This window comes from Fundulus heteroclitus, chromosome 1 (assembly GCF_011125445.2).
Source record: "Fundulus heteroclitus isolate FHET01 chromosome 1, MU-UCD_Fhet_4.1, whole genome shotgun sequence".
Taxonomy (NCBI): Eukaryota; Metazoa; Chordata; class Actinopteri; order Cyprinodontiformes; family Fundulidae; genus Fundulus; species Fundulus heteroclitus.
The window spans coordinates 20,848,170-20,867,069 of record NC_046361.1 but is presented as its reverse complement, the minus strand read 5'-3'; the positions used below and the strand labels follow the sequence as shown (position 1 = coordinate 20,867,069).

At 40.6% G+C, this 18,900-nt stretch overlaps 1 protein-coding gene across 3 annotated transcripts in view; it reads right to left on the bottom strand.

Annotated features, from left to right (window-relative positions):
* Positions 1–425: 425 nt before the first annotated feature.
* Positions 426–18,900, bottom strand: part of znf385a (zinc finger protein 385A) — a 112,652-nt gene continuing 94,177 nt past the window's right edge. For all 3 annotated transcript variants that reach the window (XM_021318488.2, XM_012866555.3, XM_012866556.3), the window contains 4 exons: positions 15,303–15,656; positions 8,193–8,377; positions 6,346–6,438; positions 426–4,968 (listed from right to left, as the gene is read on the bottom strand). In XM_021318488.2, coding sequence (XP_021174163.2) covers positions 4,708–4,968; positions 6,346–6,438; positions 8,193–8,377; positions 15,303–15,656 — 893 coding nt within the window. In that variant the 3' untranslated portion in view covers positions 426–4,707. The remainder of the gene's footprint in view (positions 4,969–6,345; positions 6,439–8,192; positions 8,378–15,302; positions 15,657–18,900) is intronic.

Here is an 18,900-nt window from a genome sequence, read left to right as displayed (position 1 = left end):
ATCTTGAAAGAACAGCTTAAGATACTTTTACAATTTGTGAAATAGGGTTTAGTTTACTGCCCATTTGGAAGCTAAAACTCTAACTTTAGCATCATTAGTTTTCTTTCAGGGTTTATATTGGGCACAACATTGAGGCCCCCAATCCAAATTGACCAGACAACCAAGTCAGGGATAAAAAAAAAAAAAGACGTAGATGAGGAGGAGCCTCATGTAACTTGCTGCTTTATACAAGCGCTTGCCCCGCCCCCTGAAAGGGTGGTGCCTTGGGCAATGAGGTACACTGTCCATATCTACAACCAGCAACGCAACCAGCTTGCTGTTTACATACAAACTCTTTTAGCTGTGTGTTTATCATTGTGAATATTCAGTATTGAACAAAAAGGCACGTGGCATCATTACGTTATTTATAAAAACTCTGCAGACAATGTCATTTCATGATTTATTGACGTTTACTTTTTTCACAATGGTTTTGCTTGATATCAATATTTTCCATAAAGTTTCTTTTTTTTTATTTAAATTACATTTATGTTTTACTCACATACACATTTATTGTTTCATTTTCTTATTGCAATAAACAAGAGTAGCCAGAATGAGTCAGGTATTGCTGCAGTTCGCCATACAAACTCTTTATCCCTCTGATAATGAAGTTCAAAAATAATTTTATTGGCAAGACAGAAATACACCAAAGCCTCTCGGTCTCTCTCTTTCCCTGTTTCTGCTCAGAGAGAGACTGAGGGCAGATAAGGCTAAGGCTAGGAGCCTAAACATCAGCTAACATGTAGTCCAGGAAATGGGAACTGGATATTTAATTCCCCCAATGTGAATAATGAGGATGACTTGATGGCTGTTTCCACTTTGTGAACATATCTAGGACAATTTGAACATTTTAGTCATGCTACTAGAATTACTGACCTAGCAGGGATGCTAACACTTTGATAAGGCTGAGTTATCGATCAGCTCATTAACACAATGTTTTCTGATCCGTCAATCTTTCTCGAACCAAACCAAACAGGATTTTTTTTGTCTCCGTCACCAAGTCATGGCCCCTTTTTTAGCTCCAGGTTGCCTCCGTCTGCAGCCAGTGGAGGTTAAGGAGTGAGCAGATCCCATCACACACTAGAATATACATGGTACACACACCAACAGGAAGGCAAAGACAAATCCTGGAACAGCATCTCACTCACAAAATGAACGCGAAGATTACTTTCCACAACAAAAAGAGCACAATGGTGGAAGCTGACACTGATTTAGTTTCTTCTTTAAGTAATGGCATTGATACTGTTTTTCTGGATTTTCACTTGGATAGGCTACTCACAAACAGAAAAAAAGATAATATGTAAGTCAGGGAATCCAAATAATAATAAAAAAAACCATAACCTGTTAAACAGATCATCAAGCCATAAACCTTGGATATCTGGTGCTTTACCCTGTTCCCCAAACAGAGATCCCCGTAGTTTAAAGGCCCTTTAATATGAAGGGTCAGTCCCTGTGCCGAGCTATGCATCTGTCTTTTGCTACAGCGCCCTCAGTACCCGTGAGGGCCCATACTCCTCATGGAAGAAAAAGAAAAGTCTGTCAGCTGGCATGCTCCCGCTTTAAACGACTCCAGACAACAATGTCACAATGATAAGTCACTTTGATAAAAATTGCTCATTGCATTGCAATATTCAGACAAAGGTAAGACATTAGAGCTCATTGTTTCTCAATGATAGGGCACAGTGTACATCTCGTTTGAAAAAAGGGGTTATCGTTTCAAGCTGTCGAGCAAAAGAGGGCTGCTGTTGCTTAGCTAGCATTTTTTTTTTTTGGCTCATCATCTGGTGTCGCCTGTTTCTAATTCTGCATTCCAGTTGTCTCGGAAGTCAGAGCTCTGATCTGGGTATAATGTAATACCCGAGTTGGGCATGCTGCAGTTAAAAGTTTGAACACCAGCCAGATACGGCGATAGATCAAAATGGTCATCGCAGGAATTGCGGCTTGCAGCAGTATTTTTGATTCACTGGATCCATTTATTGTTGGAGGTGCAATCGTTCCGGCAGAGCACAACAGTTGAACAGCCAAGCTATTTGTTTATGCTTAAAAAAGCCACACATGTCAGGAGACTACATATCCAAAGTGTAAACTGCTGCTACTGAACGATACAGATAAAAGTTATCACTTTATGGCATTGATTTTTGTCCTTAATGGAGCACTCTAAATGGTATGCATAGTTACGCTCTATAGACCATCGCTAAAACTCTTTAAACACTGAATATCTATGGACTTTTTTTTTTTTTTACCTGTTTCATGATTATAATTTTTTTACATGTTGAAAATCCCGTTCAATTTCAGCCTAAGCAAAGATGTTGATAGCCAGGCTTCGTAAACTTATTTGATTAAGCTGAACCCACATTTGCACATCAAAAGACATCTTTATGTGGACGTCTTTCGTCTTTTTCTTTTTCCTATTTAGATGAATAGCAACATCATCTCTTGTATTTTTACTCAACAATAAATTGCTATGGGGTAACTCATTTATTTCAGGTTTCGCAAATGAGTGATTTACACCTCCAACTTTCACTAAGCCATATTTGCACTAAAGCTATATTTTATATTGAACTTGGGGCTGGGCCAACCGTCCCATGTGGAAAGCCGACTACAGAGGATATTCCAGATGCGTTTTTATTGAAGCCTGATTCCAACATTGTGATGGGGGGGGGAGAGGATTGGTGTCTTGAGATTATGAGATCCGTCAGAATTGTGAGATACTATCTTATAATTATAGCTAATTAAAAATTATGAGATACAAGTCAGAAAGTCCAATTTCCGAGTACAAATAGAGTGCCCGAGTGTTTCAGGCGTGTTTGTGAAACCAAAATTATTGCAACCCCTTTCTTCAGTTCCTTTCATGGATCAATTGATTAACATTTCCTACCTACAAAAATATTATATGTTTATTTTAATTTTATAATGCTCATTTTTGTATGTGCGGCATAAACATAAAGTAACAGTCCACACTGAGATATAACGAAGTGCACACCAGTCTTTGTAAAAGAAAGTGAATCAGGGTGCGTGTCATGGCTTTCACTTGTTAATCAGGAAGTATCAATAGTTGCCTCAAGCTGGACGTCACGGCTTCTGCTTCTCGGCGCCTTCTCTTGGCTTCTGGCTCGGCTATCACTCCAGCTCAAGATCTGTTTTAAACTAAGAATGAATGCTTTTCATCCGGTTCGATCTCAGGTTATTGGTCTGCAAGTTGTCAGACGTAGTTTTCTTTCTTTTTTTTTTTTTTTTTTGCTGACCCGAATGAAGAAACCTTTGGATATCAGCCAGGTGAGGAGGAGGAGGAGGAGGACTTTGCAGGAATGAAAGGGTTCAACATAGTGATGCTAACGCTTGTCCCTGAAGAGCCTCATTGCAAGGACGCATGCAGGAACAACATGAATACATCAGAACAGAGGGTCAGCTTTAAGTCGTACCTGCCCACCTACACAGTAATTCAACCTGAGAGAAAGGAGCATGGCAATGTGAGGATTTCAACTTTCTAAATGGTGTAAACAGAAAAAAAACAGAATTTACCAAATATAACCTATGCTCTTTTCAGTATCGTATACCATAATACTGTAGAACATACTTTCCTTGAACTAAACCGCAGTCGTAGAGGACTGCCATGTGTTGAGTACAGCAGTACAGTACGTTCATAAGCTTGACTCCCGCTGTGTCCACCCTCCCCTTTTGCCTTCTTTGAGGTCTTTCTCTGACTGGTATGAAAGCTGGCAGACGTGCCCTGCAGCCGTGTTAGTTGTTGCAATCTATTTTAAAACGCAGATTTGTTCTGGACTATAAGTGCGTGTGTGTGTGTGTGTGTGTGTGTATCTGCATGCTTCCTGTGGTTAATCCGTCCACTAACCCGCGCCAACCCTCCTCTCACCTCACCTTCTCGGGCAATGACGGGAGGTTAGAGTGCAATCCCCTACAGTCCCTCCTCAGCTCTCCTGACCTTCTCCGTCTGACGTGTTTGGGTGCAAGGACCACCTGGCTGTCAAACAACGTCGTGTTGCATCTAGTGAGGACCTAGTGTCACAAATGGAAGAGCTACTGGCTGCAGAGCAGAACGTGTACAGTTTTTGTGGAGAGCGCCACAGCTACGTGTGGCAGATACAGCAAAGACCGAAGGAAGCGGCTACCCTACTGACGTAACATTATTGTCCAGTTTTTTTTGAGGTGCATAGGATGACAAGAAGTCGAGCTGTGATAACAGGAGAAACATCCCCCTCCTGTCCCGGAATAATGTAACACTATGCGTGGTTTGACATTTCCAGAAAGATCTGCGCAGTCTGTGTAGTTTTTCTTTTTGTTTTTTTCTAAACTGAGGTGGCCGCATTTTGGCCACAGTGCAAGGGAAGGACTAGGGAAAATGGGAAATGTACAAGAGAGTACGATGCATAATGAATCCTTTCCTTCACTCGTTCCTTTTACAGAGCCGTCAGAAGTCCTTTGAAAAAGAGGACGAGTGAGTGGAGAGTTTCAGGTAAAGGGAAAAAGAGACACTTAATGCTTGTACTCCTTCCCACTGTTCCTTTCCCTTACTATTCTATCAGATATTTAAACTACTTGATGCTTCCCCCCTTATCAATTGCTGTTTGTTGGTCTTTTTTTTTTTCTCTAGCTTCACAGTGTGCTTTTGGAGTGGATGTTTTTGACTGGATGAAGTCACAGGGTGATGTGTCAGTAAGGAGAGAAGAGGATTGGCCCATGGGTGGTGCGAATGGGCCCAGGGGCGGGTCTCAAGATGGCGTGGCTGAGAGGCGGGCCTTGCAAGAGGTGGTGGTGGTGGTGGGGGTGCGGGTGATGGCCGGGGGCAGCTGCGCGGAGAGCCAACGGGTTCGAGGATGCAGCAGCGGCCATAGCTGCGGCGACGGCCAGCGGGCTTGGCAACAGCCCTGCACCCAAAGCTTTGGTGAGATCCTTGGAGAAGGTCAAAGAAGACTAAAAACAGAAAGCAGAGGGGGAGGACACACAGGAGACAAATAATGTGATCAGTTCAAGAACAACAGTACATGCACAGAAAAGCTTTTAATGGCTCGTATAATCAGTCACAGTTAAGGGCTTCTACGTTCAGGAAAACCAGCCTAACTAAGAACAGCTGGTGGATACTTTCAGGGATCAAATATTCTCCAAGACCTTGCAGAAATCCTGAAGAAATCTTGTTTTTCCCAAGTGAATGTTTGTGAAGTTATGTGTTATTAGTTAGTCAGTAACTATTCCTTTCATACGACATTCATCTACGAGGTCACATTCACAGTAGACTTCTAATCCATAGGCTGAGGGCGCCTGATTAGCTTATATAAAAGCTTAACTTAAAACTCAACATATAACTTTTAGTTGTACCCCTTTTTGTTTTAAACAAATGATCAATCTCTGGTTAATTTGTTTTTCACTATGCACTCTATATCTGTTTATGTTTTCTTGGTTAAATCTAGATTTAGTAAGTAAGCCTGTTGACAGAGTTTGCACAAGTTTAGCTCAAAGTAATCACCGGGATGCCGTTTCCTCAAATTGTTTGGAGCTTTAATTCAACAAACACAGACTGCACGACAAATTAATCTGCTCGCATGTCTGCTGCAGACTGGTAGGCCTGAGCAGCCTGCAGCCTTCACCTGAATAGCCAAATGCAGAGCAGTCTTTTTTTTACCCTATATTTAATATCATTTATGGTAGGTAATAGAGTTATAAGAATGTTAGAATGCATCAAAAACCTATTCAGATTGAGACCATTTACCTTTTTTCAAACTGGCTGTAAACTCTGAGAATTTGGAGATGAGTTAATCTGAGTTAATCCTTGAAATGATTAGTATGAGTCTGTGTCTTCAGCTTTGACTGAGCCAAGTGTGAAATAGACGTTTGCGTTTTGCAATAGGCTGCCATTTATATAATAGTTTTGACGCATAGCATTAGGGATGGAGCATAGCAACATGGACATAGTTCAGCTTATTAAAAACACCAATAGTCAATGGTTTTTTGAGAAAGTGTAGACGGTTTACATTGACTAACAGCATTGATATAAATGCTTTCAGTTTGAGTTGTTTTAAATCGGTAAAACCAGCTAAAACCTGACTGACTTTTAGACTTTCAACACTCCGATGATAATTCCCTTCAAAAAGAGTTATAGCAGTTATAGTTCCTTTCCATATCTCCAGCTGGTAAAATAACTACAATATGACCTATTATTATCAAGGACTTCACAGGTCCTTCTTTTTTTAAAAAAACAAAAAAAACAGACTATCCCTTTTTAGTTTCAACATTCGTCTGATCAGACGTTCTTAGGTTGGCTGAATCTATACCAGACAGAACTTAAATGGGTACCGTCAGATCCGCGCCCCTGTGCTTCTTATGTCGGCTGAGGAGGGGGTTAGGCTTTCCTGCCATGCCGTCTCGGTGCCGCCGGCTTGATATGTGCTGCAAATGAAGAACACAGAAAAACACATAATTTTCAATTTCACCAGGTTAGTCGTTTGGACACTTTTTCTGACAATATATCGATTCATCACTCTAAACATTTTCACATCCACCACCAAGAGTTATGCTTAAAATCAGATTTTTTTTTACCAGTGTTTTGATGTTACTGGATAAATATTTTGACAAAACCCTTTTTCTATCATGTGTATAGGCAAGTTGTAGCAATTCAGCAAGTTCAGAGGTTAAATCCCTGTGGTTCAAAGTTAATTTATTTACCATTCCACTGCATCCACTCTGGTTACTGAAAGATATGTAGATAAATTCTTACTGCATGCACAAAAAAAACATTGAGTTTTATATAATCTGCCAATTTTCAGCTTGGTCGACATTAATTGGTAATTGGAGTTTTTGAGGGCACCAAACCAAGCCACAATCAGGTCTAGCAGACCATGTCACACTGCAGCATGGATAAAGTTAGAGGTAAGAAATAAGGTGTCACTAATAACACCTCTGAGGTGAGGTGATGAAAAAATTAAGTCATAGGACACATCGAGACATGAGCTGTTATGTCGGTGGTCCAATTAGGCTGTGAGGAAATGAGAAATACTTAAAGTCTCCAAACCTTCCATCAGGTTTGGTTTTACAATTTTGAGCTCTGAACCTTCTTCCGCTTCAGTTAAAGATCCATATTCTCACTTGCAGACCTGTTTTTTATCATGCTAACTACACTAACTAAACATAGTAATTCAAGTCTAAAATGCTAATGTTGTAATATTAATTGCTCAAGTCTTATTTTATTCTGGCTCTTTCAGAAGAAATCCACAAAAACTGGATGGAATTTGTGATTGAATGTATCTCATGTTGAAAATTAAGCGAGGATACTGTTTAATACTACTGATGAGTCTTTGATTCTGAAAATAATTCAGTTGAAAGGATTTCTTAACTTTATATTTCATATTCAGAATGAGACGTGGGGAGCCTAAACTGAAAAAAGGCCAGCTATGCTGTATGAATTTGAACATGTTGGCTTTTGTGTCATAACTTTGTGAAAGTTACAATTATACATGTCTGAGCCCATAGAGTTGATGAACAATAATCACCAGAGATGGGACCTTTAGATCCATTTGATCATCATTGAGATTAGTTATAGAGTAATAGAAAATGTAAATGACGAGCAAAGTTTGAAGCAGTACCAGAAACTAGATTTTTCTTTTTATTCAATTTGCTTAGCATCTGATGCACTCTGTGCAATATTTACTTTCAGTGCCTCTACTCTGACAAGTTTAGTCAGAGCCACTCAGACAAAGAAACCTTAGAAAAACATTAAAACAGTAAAATAAACATTATAAAAAAATCATAAAGAAATAATTGCTGGCTAATATATTTCAATGTTATGAACTTGCATTTTCCATGTAATGTAATATTTAGCCATGGTCTCATATTTAGTCTCATTGCAGCAGATGCTCACATTGGATATAATGGACGTTGTTCAAAATGTTAAGGACCACAGAGTGCAGGAAGTGCAGATAAGAAAGGGAGGAAATAGGCATATATCTCACCTGATATCATTATCACAATTTTTATCAATATTATCATCATTGCATGATGTTCTGGTATCCCGCAACCTTATTTTAAATTCAGCAGAATTGTGTTTTATAGTTGCACTGTATGAAAAGCTATATAATACACACTTCTTAAATTCAGTTGATTATACTTCAGCAGTAAGGGGAGGGGAAAAAGGACCTTCCGCCAACCTGTTTGAGTTGCAGTTCAGAGTTCACCCGCACGTTGCAGATCTCACAGTGGAAGGTTCGTTCCTGAGTGTTGGGGTCCACCGGCCCCCCTCCCTGCTCTCCACTAGGCTTTGGGCCTAGGCGAGGGTATGCTTTGATAGGACCAAGCCCGCTTCGTGCCTCCAGGATAGTTTTGTGTTTAGTACCTGCAGACAAATACACGTGTGCAAAAAAAAGAAAAAAAGAAAAACGGAACAGGTTGTCAGTGCTTTGAGGCTAGAACATTTTAAACACCGAATGCTAATGCAGATTAGCTGAAACTCCATTTTGACATTTATATAACCTCTTTACTTTCTCTGTAGAGGGAATTGAGCACGATGCATTACTGTTCAGCTCGGATAACAGCTTCAGGAACAATGAAATGGAAACATGTTTAAACTTTACAAAATAATGTGAAACACTGAGTGGATTCATTAATAGGTCAATAACCACTGAAGTAGAGCAGAAATCAGAATGAAGCAGCTTTACGAAGTTGTACATATACATTGTGTCCACAAGATGGCAGTAGGTAGACGACTGTGAAAACGATAAGTCTGGGAATGAACTCAAAGCAACCTCTTATATTGATGCCATAATAAATAAAAAAAAAAAAAAACATTCAGGCAGAAAAAAATAAACATTGGGACCCGTATTATTTACCGTATGCATCAGTACAATAGAGACTGAAGAAAAACGTCTTCACATTTAAATAGGCAATGGAAACAAGAAGAAAACCGTTGTTAGGAAATTCCAAAAAGGGACATCTATTTGAACACATTCAGATTTTGACCCTTTTCTCTAATATTTCTCTAATGAAAATAAATGATTACACAAGCTGATAAGAGCTTTTTGTCCAGTTAAAAGAAAATCCCGTAGTTATTTGAGTAAGCACACTGAAAGCTTTTAACGCGTAATATGTGTCAAAACACACAAGGTGCGTGCGTAAGACATTAAAAACAGGCAAATCAAAGTAATAAAACAATTAATTGCTTTGTTGGACATTGAGGGAATTTAAGCAAAAATATGGAACTGCTGAACTAACCCTGTATGATCCTTAACTATCCCAAAACGAGTTCAAAAAAGATTAAAAACCTTTCTTTTCTGAGAAGCTTTGGAATGTAACATAAGAAAACAAGTTTGCTCTGACTTTGACAGAAGAATTTAAGACATTTTATAAATCGCTTCGAACAAATCAAAGGTCACCCACACGGAGGGAGAAATTATGGCAGTGGGATGGATTGTGGGGAACATGAAGGCATCACTGGGGGGAAGCAACTGCTCTGATAAGTTTACTGGCAGCCAAAAATTTGCTCTCTGTTCTATTTTGGTCTGAAAACTGAGGGTGGCCCTGTAGATCCGTTTGTCTTTGTAAATTCAGCTCTTTATAAACTAACACCAATGTGGACAACTTTCACTTATGAAAACAAAAACAGGAAATGCTTAGAAAGAAAACAACTTATTGAAATGAAATTACTTTGTGATCTTTAACTGGCCATTTTTGTGCATTTTGCCACTTTGGTCAAGCATCTGTGTTGGCGTAACATATGCTTTTATTTTTAAACTGTGAAAACATGCAGGTTTTTTTATTTTAAGAATGAGGCAGGGTAATTGTTTCCAGATTGCCTTCCTCCAGCTTTCAGCTGGTTTAACTTTTAGTCTGCCAGGGCCTGAACTCTAGAAATACCCAGCAGGCTGAGAGCCAGCACTGTGCATATAGATTAATTTATTAATGCACTGCATGACCTTTTACTTTAATCTTATATGTACATTTTGATGAGAAACGGGACTGTTCCCTGACACTTGTGAAGATATGCAACGCTAATTAAGTATTCTTGGCAGCTTGGACTCTTTCACAATTGGCCATGTTACAAGCACATAATTGTCAAGTGAAAGAAAAAGTCTTTTAAACATAAATCTCAAAATTGTTGTGTGTATTTGTGTTCAGCTCCCCCAACTTAATGCTATGTAGAATCACCTTTCGCTGCAACTACAACTTTTGGGGCATGTCTCTACTTAATTTTACTCAATCTTCTTTGCAAAATAGCCTGAGCTCAGTCAGATTGAGCATCTGGGAGGAGCAATTTCTTTTAAAGTATTGCCTTTGATTTTCAATTGCTTGTATGTCTGGGCTTTGATTTCCATTCCGTTGTTCATCTGGCTGTATGATTAGTGTTGCTGTCCTGCTGTGAGGAGAAGCTCAAGCAGGATATAATTTATAGTCTCTAACAGGTTTTCTTCCCTGTATTTAGCTCCACCTATCTTTCATTTATCTCTGAATGGTCTCCCTCTCCATGTACAAGATAAGCACCCACACAGCATGATGTTGTTACCACCATATTGAGGGTTGCGGATAGTTTGTTTAGCTGCACATATTCCTTTGCATCTAGGCCAGAAAACTTAGATTTTGCTCTCATCTGAGCCAGAGCACACATGTTTGCTCTGTGCACAGCGTAACCGGTGGTGACCTGCAATTGATACTTGTTTAAGGCATTCTGTCAACAATATCTTATTTTTGTCATTCTTTCATAAAATTCAGATTATTTGTATAACTGAAACTGAATTATTTGTTTCTGCAACCTGAGCTGTGGATCTGTGCATCTCCCTTAGAGTTAAAATGATTAACACCCTCCTTATTTGGTCTGGCAGTTTAGGTGGACGGCCATGTTTTGATAGGTTTATAATTCTGCCATGCTCAGCCTTGTGTGAGATGTTAAAAGGGTGGGGAATGGTTTTATAACCTAATTTAACAGCTTAATTCCTGACCTTCCTGCTGTGTTCTTCGCTCTTTATTATGGTTGTTTGATTATGTTTGGTAAGAAACCTCTGAATTCTTCACAGATCAGCTGTATTTAGAATGAGGCTAACCTACACACTTATACAGGCAGACAGTTTGTTATTTGACTTCTGATGGAAGTTGAATTTACTGAATTTTATTTAATAGAGTAATCAGAGAAAAGTAGGCTGGATAAAAATGCCCACCACTCTAGAGATTCATCTGTAATAAAACTCAAAAACCATGTATAATTATCCTTCTACAATTATTCACTAATTTGTGTTAGTCTATCAGATAAAATCCTAATAAAAACACATACAAATTCATTGTGTATGAATTCCCTTGCAAACCACCCTGTGGAAAATACAAACATTTTAAATTCCCACATGAAACGTAGAACAGCCATCTTCAGGTAGATCACGTTTACAGCCAGGTAGACTTACTGTAAGTGGTAGTGGGAGGTTTAACATAGGCAGCTGGTATCCCAGGGATAATTATAACACTGAGAAAGTGTCATCATGTTTCAGAGCTGTCTGGTACAATGTTTCCAGTGGTATTGTGTATTCCTGCTTATATCCCACTTGTAGCCGTTACACAACCCACGCATCATCGCGAAAACCTTTGCCGATGGAAGACCTTTAGAGAGAGTATAGCCAAGACGCTCCGTTGACATGACAGACCACATCCTGATTTGGTTGTTTTGGGGCAGAGTAAAACATTAAGGGACCATGAGAGTGTGCTCACAAGGTTGGAAGTTTTATACATGACCCCTGAAAACTAAGAAAGCAGTTCTCAGTTACATAGGCCAGGAATGTCAGTGTCAAACGGATCATTTATCTGCTGATCAGTGCATCTCTTTGTGCCCTCTGCTGTGTCGCATCCAACACTTTAAACGTGATACTTTATTTCAAGCATTCCCAATCTGTTACATCTAAAGATCCACATTGACATCAGCAGTTGATAGAAATCAGTTGATTTTTCCCCCCCAAATTGATCAGCCATGATTGATGACTGGACTGTCAGAAACTCAAAAATCCAACCTTGTACCAAATCTGGTAATGCATCATTTATAAATGCTACCAGGTCACAGTAACGTGACAAAAGCTCACGTTGGTGTAGAGGTTGCAACTGAATGAGGAAAACTGAAGGCAAGCTATTTTCAGCATCAGCGACATGTTTACAAACTGAGACAGAGGACGCACGGGCATCTAAGAAGCTCTTTAGAAGCAAACCTAATTTTCAACGTATGCTGAGGCATATTAGTAGATCATTTAGGCTGCAACAGAGAGCAAGTTTTGAGTAAGTAACAGGAGGGCTAAACATGTTACAGCAAGGCTCCTCTGGTTCTCTGTTTCGGAACATCTTAGCTTTGAAAATATTGTCAGAGTTTCATAAATCTCTGAGCTTAAGCATGGAGCTAGGTTCTCTTGGCAAGAAGACAGGCTGTGATTTGTGTAATGCTAGCCACATGGACCATCCTAATGACGGCAATAACTAATAAGAGATGCTAAGTAGCATTAGCAGTAAAACCCTCGCAGGGATTGCTGTCTTACGCCAGCAGTGTACATCATAACTTGTACCAACCTCCCACAGAAAGAGGGCTAGAAAATATATTTTGACTGCTGCATCTCTGATTTATCTCCAGGTGCTCACTTGAGGATCCCTAAGTTAAATAAATACATAATTTTGCCTTTAAACAGATTTTCATTTCATGGTAATGTTAGACATTACATGAAGCCACAGGTCGTCGGAGCTGTTGAAAGCAGAATCTTCTGTAAAGATTCAGGCAACTATTATTTGGGGCTCACTCTTCCTTAGTCCTTTTTCCCTGTCAAGAGAGCAGCCTGCGTGCTGATCTATAACCATTTCTCTGGCTTGTTTAGATTAAGTGTTGAAGTGAAAGGGTTGCTTCAATTAAAATGATGGTTTTACCTAGAATTAATTACTTAATTACTTCTCAATGATCCCAAATAAACCATCATTAGACTGGTTTGAATCTCTGGACTCCTTAATCTCTAAATCTTATTGGAGATGGGTTTTGCACAATCTGTTCACAGTGCACAGGCAATAATCCTGACAATTAAATTTATGTACTGTGGTTATGCACACCTGCTCAGAGGTTCTGCGGCCAGATATGTAAGGACTTGTCAAAACGCCCGAGATGTAAAATTCCCCCTTCCCCCTCAGTTTGCTTGCTGGGTGACTTGTATGATAGCACTTTGGGTAAAAAATCAATTTGCATGGCTTTCACTGCTCTTTGTATCGCAAATAAAACTATCCTAATGAATTGGAAAAGTAAAAAAATTCTCAGTATCAATTAGTATAGAAATCTTTTGTTGGATCATATTAGTCTTGAGTCAGCATCTGCCGCCACATCAGATCGATCTCTCTGGTCTCCTTTGATAAGCTCCATCACCTAGAGGGAGTGGGGGGCTGTCGGGTATGTACTATGGGGCGTGGTGGCTGATTTGGGGGGTAGATGGATCTTGGGGGTCTGGGGGATGTCTGGAGTGGGGTGTCTGGTGGGACTGTTGCTGGGGTCTGTGGCCCCCGCTGGGGTGGGGCTTTGGGGGCCTCGAGGCAGCCTCCAGCGGCCACCTGCGATTGTCTTGGGGGTTTCTGTGCCGGTGGATGTGGGTTACTGGCCTGGTAGCTGTGCAGCTCCAGGGTGGGTCTGGGGCTCAGGGTCCTGGGGTGTGTCATCCTTGGGCGGATGTCCTGGCAGGGCCTAGGGGGCTTGGGTCTTGTAGAGTATGTCACTGGGCGTTTGAGCTAGTGCATGCCTGGGTGTCTGGTCCTACCCTGGGCCTCTGGTGTGCTGGCGGGCCTTGTCAGGCTGGAGGGGGGTATGGACAATAAAATCTCATGGCAAATGCTCTCCCCTGCATTCTGCTAGTGGGGGGACGGGAGGAGGTTGGGGTGAACCCAACCTGGGTGTCTATACTCGTATGTAGTGTAGGAGTTGTTTGAATATTTTTTTTATCTCTCTTTCTTCCGGACCATCCCAACCCTCGGGCCTCGCTGCCTATCTCTGGCAATGCAAACTATGGTGGTGCAGTTTTTGGAGAACGGGGGTGCCCACTGGAGTCAGCAGGAGAGCTGGCTTGCTGGGAGCTGACTTGCTGGGATGATGATGGGGTTCCCCTTCTGGACCCGGGAGTATAGGATGTATGTGGTGAGTGCGAGTGTGTGCACTGCGTTCCCCCTCTTTTTTTTGGTGTGTCTGCAAGAGTATATGCATGTTGGGGCACTAGGATGGGAGTGTGTGAATGTGAATGTGTACCTGGTTTTCTGTTTGTCTTTTTGTCAGGTTAGGTTTGGACTGCTCCCTCTCCTGGAACATCCCTTTCCCTGTGTTGGTCCCTCTTGGGCACCTTTGCTCTGAGGGTCCTTTCAGGTGTCTGGGGTCCTGGCTTTCCTAGTGTCTGCCTCGGCACTGTGGGGGACGGGTCTTTGGCTTCTCACTACCACTATTGAGCATTTTTCTTATGGATAAACCTTACCTACACAAGTGCATTTTTCCAAACAACCACAGGTGCTTGGATTCAGGTGCTTACATATTCACTTCTATACAGAAAACCCTTATCAATAGCTTTAGCTATACATCCCATATCACAAATAATATGGTGTATTTTTTAGCGATGGTATCAAGGCATTGATTGTTTGTACCTGTAATATTTTATCGGTTTGAAACAGACTCAAAGGAGGTTATCTTGCTCTCTCCTTTTCCTTTCCCTCTCTACTTTTTCACAGTTTCTCCCTTTTAGCATGTTGTCTCATCTTTTTCTCTTCTTTTTGCTTTCCACCTTCCTGTTTTGTGTCCATTGAAAACTAAATAGTCCCAGAAAAAAAATCCAATAAATCTTTTTGCATATATAAATCAAGAGGAGCAAGATCTGCAGGCTTCTCTTTGGCATATAAACAGGAATTCTTTACAAATTTGTTTTTTATAGTAAGTTATCTGTGGCAAGAAGAAAATATTTTAGAAGAATCCAAGAGACTTCATAAATTTCCAATGTTGTAAAATTTGAAATTCCATGAATTATTAAATATTTATTGTTTTAAAGCTAACTCACAAATACACTTTAAAAGTGTCTGTTTCCTTATAAAATGCACAGGCTGCATTCCCGGGTGAAATAATGTATTTCACATATAAAATACAACACCTTTACTTTAGTTAACCAAATTAAATCCAATTAAATGATAGAAAACATCTCAAAAAACTAAAATGTTATAAACAAAAGAACCAAACAGAGGACTGGTTTAAAGCTGCTGAACACCTAGCAGCCTCAGCAAATCAGCGTCCAGCTCCTGCTCACCTTTGTTGTGGGCCTCCAGCTGCGAAAGGGAATTGACAGCCACCTTGCACAGTGAGCAGTACAGGAGCTTTTTGGCCTTATCCTCCTCCGTCTCTGGGTTGGACGGGCTGCCGGAGGCCGTTGCGCCTGCGACTCCCGAAGCTGGTGGTCCAGATCCAGGCTGGTCCGAGCTGGCACTACCGCAGCTGGGGGAGGAGGAGGTGGGGGGCATAAGGGGAGGAGTCTGGGTTGGAAGAAGTGGGCACACTGATGTCAGAGGGGAATCCATGGGTGGGGTGGGTGGTGTGGGTAGTGAAGGAAGGGGCCCCGGAGCCAGAAGGGTCTCGTTTAACTGTGGCAGAGGTCTTGTTTCATCTGGGGGAAATTAAAAAAGAAGACAAAAATATGTCAAAGACTTGAGTAAACAGTATAGATGAAACATTTAAAAATGGAAGCTAAGTTCTCCTGGAAATATCATTTTATTAAGTGTAACCACACTGGTAACCACACCTTCTTGAGGATGGCAGATGTGGTCCACTCCAGATCAAACAAACCAACAAAACGCTTTTTGCCGCCAGCTGTGTTTTTTATTTACTACTCTGTGATTCCTAATGGGTTGGAAAAAGACCTTTTAATTAAAGTTCTACAGTAAAGAAAATTACCAGACTGCTGTGTGTGAAGGGAGGAATGTGTGTCCAACACGTCTGACAGCTTCATCTGTCCTTGATGTGGTCTCTTTGTGTAAAAAGTTTCCAAACAGAGGAATAGGAAGTAGACACCACATTCTGTCTTTACTCCTGCCAAAACACCTGTTATGTTTTGGTTAAAGCAGTCATGATCCGATTCGTAAAGTCCCAAAACATTGTATTAAATGATCTCTTCCTTGTTTTTTCAGCTGCTTTGTCCTTGCCTGCCTTCACAGTGGCAGTTCTTGTAGTTATGGACCCCTGGCAAACCACTTCCTTATGCAAAGTCCAACTTTGACCAGTTTATATGTTGCAGTTTGAGTCCTCCCGTCAGTAAGAGATGGCCTGAACGCTCAAAGAAATCCCATTTATTTCCTCTGGCATCTTTGTGGATCTCAGGGGAGTCCCCGAACTTGACTGGTGCTGTATTGGTGTGGGCAGGGTTAGGACAAGAGGACTAGACCAGGTCAAAGCTGGGCTCTGGTGGGCATTCCTCCTGTCTCACCCTGTGCCTTTGTGGCCTGTCGGCTGCTGCTACTGGTCTTCAATGACAACCTGCCTCTGTGTGGTTTGCATGCCTGCCCTGGGGTGATGCCCTGTGTGTGACTGCCTGAGGCTGGTGCGGCCTTCCACAGACGAGTGCATCTGTATTTGCAGGTGTTGAGTGTTGTGTGCTGCAGGCCTTCAGCTGTTCTCCCACTCTTACAACTGTGCACCTCCAGGTGACAAACTCACTTCCATACACTGACTCAACACAAACACACTTATGAAATGAACAAATGAACACACTAACGAGGCAAACTGATCAAAATGGTTGAAGGTCATACAGATTACTATTCCATCAACGTGGCCTCCCTGCTCTGATGCTGGATCCAGTCTTCATTTAATAAAGTCAATCACACAACTAGATACCATCTTGAGACATTCTTTTTGTGCTGCAAATCTGCCCTGGCACATGCAGGCAACGAACTTCTCTATATGGTATGCCTGAAATGGACAGTGTGCATGTTTTTGCAAATATTAAAAAGGTCAATAAATGTCAGATTCTGTTTTAATGGCTCTGTTTTCAGAGCAGCATTATCTTGTTCAGGTTAGATCAGTCCAAATATTAAGATTTTGAGCTAAATATTATCATATAAAGCCCAGTGTCACTATGTCCTACAGTCTATATGAAGTGCAAAACACTGCATGCCATTCGCTCCTTAATGACGAGGAATAGAAAAGTTGTTCAGAGACTGACTGACGGGGGACATTTCTTTTTTAAGTGCATATGCCATTCCACAACTTAGTAACATCCTGACTATATCACCCCTATGAAAACTGCCTCTGCGTGTGTGAGTATATAATTCTTTCCTTTTTTTAAATCACATACCATATGCCTGGCACTCCCAGTAAAGATCTATAAAACATCTTGAAATATATTATGTTGTTGCATTCATGCTCTCATGCTGACATGTTGAAAACACCAACCATTTATTTGAGTATATTAACTTGTTTTTAAGTTAAGAGGACTGGAAAGGTAAACAGAACAAAAACTAAAAAAATAGCAAAGGAATAAAAAGAAAGAAAAAATCAATCTATAGGTGTGGCTCTTTTGAATTAAAATGTTGAGAATTAATTAGAAGATTACAGACCCACAATGTCGTCATCTGGGCCTTTTTCAATTTTTTAAAAGGCAAACTATTTATAATGTATCTAAACTATATTTTTGATTTTGAATAAAATCACGAGAAGATTTTAGAAGAAAAAGTCAAGACAGTCAAGGAACTTTTCATTCCTGTTTCCCTTGGGGTACAGATGTGACATAACCCAGATGCGTGTGGTGACAAGGTAAAGGAGGCAAAATAAATCCCCAACGCTCACTGTTAGAGAGTGCAGGAAAAAAAAAACAGGCATCCTGAGGTCAACAAGCCTAAATAACAACCACTAGTTGCTATTGTGATGTTGAATGATTATCTGGGAGACATGCCAAGGAAAAGCCTTTTCTGTTCTGCAAACATAAACATGTGGACACTGTTACAAGCTCTACGGGCACTTAAACTGGAACATAACTGTTTAGTTAGATGAGACAAAGACTTCGCTTTTAAGCAACACATACTTTGGCTGTGTGTGGAGTTCAAATGCTTTCTTTATTTCTTTCTTTATTTCTTTTCCTCATTGAATAAATGTACTCAGAATTAAAGAGTGGATTTCACTAAGTGTCGATGTAACATTTTAAGACTGCGAACGGAGATGAATCTATTTGAATGCATTTTGTACCTTTTTACCGGGGACATCAATAAGCAGAGAGCTGTATACATTTCCAAACATGTGTTTCTGGTCAGTCCCGCCCACACTCAAGACCATCGGTATTCACTAAATAGAGAGCACTGAAAAAAAATACCCCCCTTCATTTGGGTGGGGTAGTCATACACCAGCAGAGACTGTGGGGCCCATATCCAAACTCCACTAATGTAGCACCAGTGATAGGCACCAGAAAGCCTCCCTTGCCTATAATACTAAACGGATTCTGTGTGAGGTTTCTGGAAAGTAAACACTGTTGGCTTTAAATGCCTAATTTACATTTGTGTGCTCTCGTGTGCATGGTCCTTTGTCGTAGGCATGTAACAATGACAGTTTGTTTGTTTTACCTAAAGGCTCACTTGATTACATAGTAATTGATCATTTTCATGACTGTTATTCTTTTCATCATCTTTGGTCATGATCGTTTAACTTCTTTCCAGTCCAGTGTTTTCCAAAATCAAATTCCTTTGTTGCCAGGTCCAGAGCTGCAACAGGCAGTTGTTCAACACATGTGCATTCAAAAAGAATAAAAAAATCTCCCTCTTTAAGTACATGTGATTGTGAGGACTCCATTAGGTCATTTAGTATTAAAAGGCTGTTTGAGGGAACATGCAAACCCTGCACAACGTATGGTTTGGGTTCAGAATCAG